This window comes from Notolepis coatsorum (assembly GCF_963971535.1).
Source record: "Notolepis coatsorum genome assembly, chromosome: 15".
In the NCBI taxonomy this organism is placed as follows: Eukaryota; Metazoa; Chordata; class Actinopteri; order Aulopiformes; family Paralepididae; genus Notolepis; species Notolepis coatsorum.
In genome coordinates, this window is record NC_140179.1 from 21838698 (window position 1) to 21849102 (window position 10405).

The 10405-nt window shown below is 40.0% G+C and overlaps 1 protein-coding gene across 1 annotated transcript in view; it reads left to right on the forward strand.

Moving 5' to 3' along the window:
• Nucleotides 1-10405, forward strand: part of LOC311241968 (sodium- and chloride-dependent GABA transporter 2-like) — a 99056-nt gene continuing 88651 nt past the window's right edge. The window contains exons 1-2 of the mRNA XM_084330925.1: nucleotides 1-52; nucleotides 2848-3071. Coding sequence (XP_084187051.1) covers nucleotides 6-52; nucleotides 2848-3071 — 271 coding nt within the window. The 5' untranslated portion in view covers nucleotides 1-5. The remainder of the gene's footprint in view (nucleotides 53-2847; nucleotides 3072-10405) is intronic.

Below are 10405 nucleotides of genomic sequence, written 5' to 3' on the forward strand. Positions count from 1 at the left end.
TCTCGATGCGCTGTACCTCAACATCTATTCCAACTCCTACAATAACCAATAAGTGAGTAGATCTGTAAACTATAGTAACTGTTGTTTCATGCATGCTACGTGGATGCACCTGGACGAGTGTTTTTCAAATCGATTCCTAGTTTTTATCATTCATAATTCTCCGAATAAGCATAATATAGCCTATACGCAAATGATTATATTATGTGAAATCATTGCTTTTAACCTACTTAGTTTTGCATGTCGCCAAACGATTGTCCTCTTTTGTAAGCTGTTTTCAAAAGTGTTTTGTGACCGTGATGGCTGTTAGGGGGTGTTTTCTGTAAGATCTACTTGTGAGACATATGATGAATTGAAAATGGGGGACCCTGATGTAAACAAGACGAACGTCTTTCTCTGGTCTGCATCCCCTTAACAATTGTATGTATTGAGCTGTACTGTACTGTACCCATTCTGCAATCTGTTAATAAACTTGTCAATCAATCAATCAATCAGACTGTGTTCAAAAGTCACGTCGGTTCATTAAAACAGCGTCCCAGAATTGTTGTTTGAATGCAGTACCGTAAACCTGGAACTAATCGCGCACTCGAAAAACAGGAGCGGCTGATTTGACCACACAAAAGTGAAAGACGGCTCACTTGACCGCAGTTGTTATTGGTAGAGCACTCAGAGCTCTGTATCTCCGTAGAAGAGATTCCGTGATCCAAACGTAAACAAAGGTGTGCCCCGCCAAAATACATAATTCATAAGTAGCTAATGGAGACGTTTCATTATGATTCATTGAGCTTTTGAAACAAGGACTAACATTAGACAATACCATGTACACAGTAGGCCTACTAGTACACAGTGTACAGTCTAAACATGTGTCGCACCCTTAAAACAGACCATCGTCCATCTTCTTGTGACAACTTTTATTCAACACTCGATTTTGTTTCAAGCACTTATTACTTTGTGTCTAGCTGCAACAATAACGCACACGGTGCCAGAACTTCTCAATGGACCTTCTCTTAAAGGGGAAGCACTTAGTTTAAATAAATGCAACCTCCTCTAATAACAAAACATGACACCCTTACAGATGTACTGTCTGATTGATTGATTGATTGATTGATTGATTGATTGATTGATTGAAAACTTTATTAACAGATTGCAGAATGGGTACAATACAGTACGGCTCAAGGTTAAGGGGATGCAGACAGACTTTCGTCTTGTTTACATTAGGGTCCCCCATTTTAAATTCATAAGGTCTAGCATATAAACACAAGTATTAATGGAATAGAAAAATATTTCATCCCAATACAATATAATCCAAAGCAATCTCTTCAATTTCATTATTTTTGGCTGGAAATACATGTGTCTTTAATCCTATGTGCTGTATTCTGTGGCTGTATTTGTCTTCTGATTTAGAATGGGTGCAGGCCTACAAGTCAGTCTAGGGCTATCCAATATGGTCAAATGGATATTACAATATTTATCTTATTTCTGACTATATTTATTTTTAAGGCATTTGTTTTTTTCCAGTGGAAAGTACAGTGTGATTTGACAATGTCTTATTTTTGTAATACAATACAACCCTAACCCATGCTGCTTTTTCCATTCAAATGGTATATCTTAATCAAAGAGCTATCCCAAAATATTTCTAGTAGAAAAATGTAAAATATTATAGATAAACAAAATAAAAAAAACATAGACTATAATTTCTACGATTGTTGACGTTCCCACAAGCTACAAGTCAAACCTGTCAAGAACATTAATGTGGGGGGGGGGTTTCCAAGATGGCGGCGTAGAGGAAGGACGTAGTGGAACGGGGTCCTACACAAAAATCTGATGTATCGAACATACTCCGCCTAACTTAAGTTTACGTCAACTCACGCTTATTAATCACATATCCAACAAAGAAATGCCACCCAAAAAGGCAGAAGTGAGCAGGAAGGCGATGACATCGCCCGGCGTTAGCACTAGTGCTAGCATGAGACCGCAAGGAGCTAACGCACCAGCTAACGTCGAAGCTAACGATGAAACACTGCCGACATGGTTTCTTGGGGAACTGGAGAAAGTATTCGACAGAATTCAAGCCATGATGGAACTGCAGATGAACTCTCTAAGCATCACGGTGGAAAGACTTATCAATGACAACCAGGCACTGGGGCAACGTGTTAAGGAAATGGAGGGAGTGCAAGCTAGCCACGGTGATAGCCTCAATTCCCTACACCAAGACCTCAGCGATCACACAAAAAACACAGAGGAGGAAATCTGCGGTCTGAAAGAAAAGCTTGACGACTTGGAAAACAGAGGTAGAAGAAGGAATCTGCGACTGGTATAGAAGTATGGGCACCTGTTCAGACAGGTGTAACTGGGCTTACTAAACTCTGAAGTTGTGTAAAAAAAATTAAATGTTTTGAATTGGTTGAGGTCCTAGTCTGGGGGAGGGGGGGGTCTGGCCATGAGTTTTTTCTTTCTTTTTGTTTATATTCATTTTAATTTTTTTCAGGGAGGGGGGGGGGTTTACACGGAGTTACACGGCAGTGGCGTGTAACTCCGTCACTCTTACCAGCCACTTTGGCGAGACCGTGTAGTGTCACCATTTTAGAGTCGTAGTGAAGAGTCTTTCTCTCTCTCTCGGAACGCAGTGCGCGCTTACTTGCGTTGCGCGTAATGAGAGTCTCCCTCTCTCTCTCTCTCTCTCTCTCTCTCTCTCTTTCTCTCTCTCTCTCTCTCTCTCTCTCTCTCTCTCTCTCTCTCTTTGGAAAACCACTAGCCACAGTGGCTTGTGAGCCAAAAAAGTGTATGTCAAGCCCTGGTCACGTTTATTCAACCTCTGATGTGTTTTATGTGTTTCCGTGCATGTGGCAGAGAGAGAGAGAGAGAGAGAGAGAGAGAGACCATGACAGAGGAGACAGCCGGACCGGCGCCGGCCCCGGGTGCAGCAGCAGCAGACTCTGAGCCCCAGGACGATGGGGTTCAGCCGAGGGACAAGTGGGCCAACAAGACGGAGTTCCTCTTCGCCATGGCCGGGGAGATCATCGGCCTGGGCAACGTCTGGCGCTTCCCTTATCTGTGCTTCAAGAACGGAGGAGGTGAGAGGCTGCTGCTGTCGGTCGGGACACGTTGACGTCGTTACGTGGTGTGAAAGAGTGACGCGGTTAGACTCCCCTCCTCGAATCACATTTCTATTAGACCCTGAGGTTCTCAAACCTTTTCATACTGTGACCCCATTTTATTTAGGAATTTATTTGGGGACCCCACACTTAATGTATCACGTAATTTCAACATGGAATTAAGGAATATCAAAATAAAAGCACACGTTGTTGAACTTGATCATGCATATTTATTAGAAACTGTAATTTCAGCACTATGTTAAAAATACACATTTAAAAAACGAGGCATATTTAGCCAAAATATGTTGCCAGAACATAAAAAAAAAGAAAAAAATATTTTTTCTTGTTTTTTAAAAACCTTTTTAACTTATTTTATTATTTTTAACTTTTTTGCTGTTACCTACCCGCGACCCCAATTTGGGTCGCGACCCGTAGTTTGAGAACCACTGTATTAGACCAACATGCTTCAGCTGTGCCTTCATCAGAGTGCACTGTTGGAAACACGTTGGTCCAATAACATAACATATCGCATGGAGAAAAGTGTTCATCCGACAGTCTGACTCACTATCAACATTCAAATCTCAACTGAAAACCCATCTCTTCAAACTCGCATATTCACTGTAACCTCTGTCACTGTCCTATACCCCCTGGGACCTATTCCCCGTACCTGGTTCAACTAAGTCGATCAAAAGTCCCATTATCCAGATTCAATTAACCTGTTCCACCCGATGTGAAAATCCGCATAAAATGTATACCTAGGTAAATGGAATATTGCTCCACTTCTACAAGGGCTATTTGCATATTCTTGGTATCTAGGTACATCTATGGACATCAGGGAATGTATTCACAGTGTCAGAAATATTGTGTCTATTACTAGGATTGCTTAAATTGTGATGAAACAAAGGAGAATATGAATTATGATTTTTCTTTGCATTTTTGACATTAACACCATGATAATAATGACCAAACTTAAAACACTGCCACTGACCTCGTTCAGTACCCTCTTGAGATCATGTGTACAAAAAATCTAAGGAAATTAATAAAGGGAAGATGATAAAACCGAAGGTTCTGTAGATACAGTACTGAATTCTCCCATCCGGACCAATGCAATTTGAAATAAATCAAATCAAATCAAATCAAATTTATTTATAGGGCCCGACAACACACGTTAATGTCCCCATGGGCCGTACAGGTCTTCTTTAAACAAGTCAAGAAGAAAACATAACAATAAGTCAAGAACAGAACAAGAACACCATAAGGTCCAAACATTTTTAGATTAATGCAAATAAATGAAAGAATGCAAGCACTCCCAGACATACCCCACGCGAAGGTAAGGAAAAACTCACTAAAACCTAACAATAGGGAAAAAAGCTCCACATGCAGTGTGGAGGAGAGAAACCTTAGAAGGGCCATTCAAGGGGGGATCTCCCTTCTTAGATGTTGGTGATAGTAGTGTTGCAGACGGACAGTTGGTAAACACAGATGAGTGCATGCAATAGCAACTGTACATTTTGAAAAATTAAAGATAGAGCTAATAGCGATAGCAACTGAACATTTTGAAAGATTAAAGATAGAGTTGATAGCGGATCTATTTGAGGCACAGGGGCGGCGCAAAGAGGGTCACGTCCTCCCCGTCTTAGTCACGGGACATTCAACACTCCGGTCGTTGCTCAGGGACAGCCGGAGACAGGGAGATAGGGGGTGGCGCAGAGAGGGTCGCGAACTCCCCGACATCATTGCGGGACATCCGGCACTCCGGTCACCACTACGAGACCTCCGGAGACAGGGGGGCACGCAGAGGGGGTCGCAATCTCCCGGCCTTCGTCACGGGACGTCCAACACTCCGGTCAACACTCCAGGACAGCAAGTCATAGGGAGACAGGGAGACGGGACAGGCGTTAGACAGCTCATGAGATTGTAGTAGGCGGACATAGCAATAGATACAAGTGGTAGGCATATATGTGAATGGAGTAGATATATGAAGTAAGCGTATTATGTGAATAGAATAGAAGTACTTAACCCAGCAATGAAACCGCGTTGACTGTTAATCTGTTAACAGTCTGTTAATACTGTTAATCAGTTGACAGGACCACGGACAGACGGCGGTGAATAACTGATCCAAGGCCTCGGAGGTGCATGTAGAGCAGTCACTACAATCTTGGCCAAGACCCCGAGGCATCCATCACCTTAGTCAGCGCCAGGAGACGGGCACTCAGAGAGAGGGGGGAGGGAGGGGGGGGGAAGAGGGGGGGGGGGAAGAGTTAGAGAGTTCCCATGTTTGTGGTGCTGCAAAGGAGCAGACATGTAGTACCCTGTAGTGCCATGTAGTACCATGTAGTACCCCGTAGTGCCATGTAGTACCCTATAGTACCCCGTAGTGCCATGTAGTACCCCGTAGTACCCTGTAGTACCCTGTAGTGCCATGTAGTACCCTGTAGTGCCCTGTGGTACCATGTAGTACCCTGTAGTGCCATGTAGTGCCATGTAGTGCCATGTAGAGCCATGTAGAGCCATGTATTATATATTATAGAATATAGAATAGATGCTTATACATTACCTTATTATAGCCAATTCGCACATTTATATATATACATATATTATCTTTCAAATGCCAGAGTTCAATTTGGATTTAGTATCACCAGGCATGCATAAGAACAGATAATGATATCTACTGTAATGTACTGTACTTTTTTATTTTCACCACAGTGCAACCATTTTGAAACTAATTTCAGATCTAATTGTTGCTACATGCTAACAATAGGGAGGAGAAACTAACTGCGTTTCAATATTTGTCAAAAACGTTACCTTTTGTGGCTTATTATCCCGAATAATAACAGTTATTGATATTATTCATTTAGAACGCTGAACTTTTAACCCCCACTGAACCTGCCAGGAAGTGAAGTTCGAAAAAATTCCAACGCTGATCGGCAGCTATAGAGGCCCTCCACAAAATGGCCACAAAAAAACTACAATTCCCATGGTTAAAATTTTCAAAATGGTCGCCGTCCTCCCGGTAGACTTCAGTAAATCGAAAACTTAAAACGATCTAATGGCACTTTTAACCTATTGCTAAACTAACGTATTGATGATAATATACATTCTACATGCTTTTGTGACATGTTAGTGATGTTAATACTTGAAAACGTTTGATTTTAAAATCTCAACATTTTTGCATCACTGAAAAATATGGATATATGATCATAATGTCATTTAAGGGTCGGTACCGACCCTCGCGGGTGGAACAGGTTTTAACCTGATGTTTGAATCCGCGCTTTCCCTGTTCCTCGAAGGTGGATTCAGTCTTGTTAATTCGAACCAGACTTGATACTCAGGATCATTGCGCGCGGCCGCCTCACCTGAAAGCAGGTGTCGATCGCAGAAATCCTGATTTTCTAACGGCATTGATTGATTGATTGATTTAAAACTTTATTAACAGATTGCAGAATGGGTACAATACAGTACGGCTCAATAGCCTCGCCGACAAGTTAAATGCATAATCTATAGGCTAATGTTAAGTCCCTCATTACCCCAATCAATCAGATTATATTTCTTTAAATGTGCCTGATGGCAGTAGGCTTAATGGAATGAATAATCAAATGAGATCTATTGCTAGCGAAAATAATTAGTTTAACTCTTTCAGAATAAGTTGATACAAACAAGCCCAAAGAGTATCTAATTGATACAAATTAATAGATGCTTATGAGGATATCTGTACTGTATGCGCTCGGCTTAGGTATCATGTACTTTATATATAAACACAGTTTTCAAGGCGCGACCCCCGAAATAACGTGTCAGAGAGGCTTGGAGCCGGCTATACAGTTTCACTATTAATCAGGTTTTAATCTGTTTCGGACATAATCCATACATGCATTGAATTGATTAACCTTTGGTTTATACCAGTGACACATGTTCATCATCAGATAACAGTGCTTGAACAGCATTTTCTCAAATGCATTAATGTCAACGGCTCATTCAATTTCTCAAATCCGTCAAACAGCGCATCTCATCAGACATTTTAATCCCAGTTACAATATCACAATAACGTGTGAGTGACAGTGATACAATTCAACAATCCACAGATTCAGATTCCTCGAAAATTCATAATCCACAGTCCACGCATAGACACTTATATTTATGCTTGAATGAAACACAATCCGGGCGCTCCGTTAAGCAAATACATCCACAGCAGAGAATATGAAACTAATCAGAGCCAAACGCCCGATTTCATTCATTAAAAATATCCCAGCGGGATTCACATTCGCAATGCTCCGCATTATTAAAATAACCACATAGTGTGTCGCGACGCGTGAGCGCCGTATCCGTATAACTATGACGTGCATTATTTAGGACAAAGTAAATCTATAGGCTGAATATGATTTATTATCAGCATTTAGGTCTATTATTTTACATTTCAAAAGCCCCCTCTAGGAAAACGAAGCACAAAAACATAATTCAGAATGGTATAATGCAGATTGACTGTGAGAAATATGTCAGGAAGCGAGCTGCATTTCTTTGCGAGGGTGTGGCCATGGTTCATCCAGCTAACTGAACTAAACCCTGCTCCGCAGCAGGTTCAAACTTTTCGATCTGTTGCCATAGCGACTTAGAAAATCCGACGTCGGGGAACGGAAATGTCTGGCTTAAGTCAAGCTATGCTGAAAATTATCTGGCGAACTCAGTTAGCCAGGTACGGGGAATAGGGCCCTGCTGTTTGTTAGTTTTGTTATTTTAACTTCACTGTTTTTATACTTCCTGTTACTTGTTTTATTGTTAACCTTGACTTTTAACTGCCTTGTGTTTTTTATTTTTATTCTTATTTTTTCTATGATCTGTAAGGTGACCTTGGGTGTCCTGAAAGGCGCCACCAAATAAAATTTATTATTATTATTATTATTACTATTATTATCATCATTCTATCAGTAGACCATGGCCCTACCTGGTTCAACTAAGTAGATCAAAAGTCCCATTATCCAGATTCAATTAACCCGATGTTTGAATCCGGGCTTTCCCTGTTCCTCGAACGCTGATTCAGTCTCGTTAATTCTAACCAGACTTGATACTCAGGATAATTGCGTGCGGCCGCCTCACCTGAAAAGGCAGCAGGTGTCGATCGCAGAAATCCTGATTTTCTAAAGGCATTGATTGATTGATTGATTGATTGATTGATTGAAAACTTTATTAACAGATTGCAGAATGGGTACAATATAGGGCCCAGGTTCAAACTTTTTGATTTGTTGCCATAGTGATTTAGACAATCGAGCGTCGGGGAACGGAAAGGTCTAGCTTAAGTCAAGCTATCCTGAAAATTATCCGGCTAACTGTGAGGATCCGAGTTTAGGAGAGGAGTGTAGGATTCAATCGCGGGACAATGTGGAGTAAGAGAGACGAGGCAACGAGTCGACGTTCCGATAATAATAATAGCTTTACTTGAGCATAGTCAAAAGGCACACGTTACAAAACATGGACTACAAATACGGGAAGGTACTGACACAGGAGATACACACAGTACGGAAGGGTACTGACGGGAGAACAACAAACAATGACGCGACACTGGAAGACAGGGGCGGGGAGAATATATACAGGTACTAATTAGACAACAAGGAACTGCTGGGGGCTGACAGGCAGGACACATGAATACAAGGGAAGGAGACTAGACACTGAACCAACAGGCGGGAATAAACATTGTAACATGGGAGACTAGAACATCTGGACTAATGGGAGATACACAGGGAGCAAGACAGACAACAGACTTGACAATACGTGTACACAAAAGTCCATACGAAAGGCGGCGGCCTGTAGCACCGCGAACAGACCGCCCGGGGGTGCCAGAAAACTGTCCAGAAAGTTCAGATCCTTCAGATCCTGACACTAACTCAGTTAGCCAGGTACGAGGAACAGGGCCCATGTCAACTTGACAACATAAACATTCTACATGGACCCTTGTTTACTTCCTGGGGCAGTGGTGGTTGCTAGTATCAGTAGCTGACAGGAAATGAGGTCCAAGCTCTTCCTCAGCCACAACACGATTCCACTGAAGCTGTCTGTAGTGGTCGGCTCCTTGTTCTTCCTCCTTCAACTTCACTACATGATTTAACATAGTGTGGATAGTGAGGGAAATGTATAGATGTATAGATCTGTCAAAGGATAATGACAAAGTTGGACAAATAAGGCATTTGTGAAACAGCGATAGACATTTAAGGTGTGTGTATGTCTGTGTGTGTGTGTGTGTTTGTGTGTGTGTGGATGCATGCTTGGGCTTGCACGTGTGTGTGACAGAGGAAGAGAGAGAGCAAGATAAAGAGAGATCATGGGTGAATGAATGATCATGAGAAATGGAGGTGAGAGCGTGAGAGGGAGAAAAGAGAGTTGTCCCAGAGACTCATGTCTGCTAACCTTGCGTGGGCGGAGCTCCACATCAGATATTTAGTGAGCAACACAAGACATATACAGTACTCTACACGCAGGCCTCCAGAGCCAGGCCTGCGACCAGGCTAATGCTTTTGTAATCCTTTCAATGGACCCTCTGTCTCCACTTCATAAAGGATGCCCATTCAAAGTTGTCCATTCTTGGATTCAGCCAGAAAATGTGTCATGACTAGACCTAGACTTTAGATAGAAACTTCTATCTAAAGGCCTAATAATAATATAATAATAGCCATATATTCAGTTAAACTTCTATCTAAAGGCCTAATAATAATAATAATAATAATAATAATAATAATAATAATAATAATAATAATAATAATAATATAATAATAGCCATGTATTCAGGTAAACTTATATCTAAAGGCCTAATAATAATAATAATAATAATAATAATAATAATAATAATAATAATAATAATAATAATAATAATAATAATAATAATAATAATACTATAATAATAATAATAATAATAATAATAATAATAATAATAATACTATAATAATAGCCATGTATTCAGGTAAACTTCTATCTAAAGGCCTAATAATAATAATAATAATAATAATAATAATAATAATAATAATAATAATAATAATAATAATAATAATAATAATAATAATAGTAATATAATAATAGCCATGTATTCAGGTAAACTTCTATCTAAAGGCCTAATAATAATAATAATAATAATAATAATAATAATAATAATAATAATAATAATAATAATAATAATAATAATAATAATAATAATAATAATATAATAATAATAATAATAATAGTAATATAATAATAGCCATGTATTCAGGTAAACTTCTATCTAAAGGCCTAATAATAACAATGTATTCAAATAAAATTATATCTAAAGGCCTAATAATAATATAATAATAGCC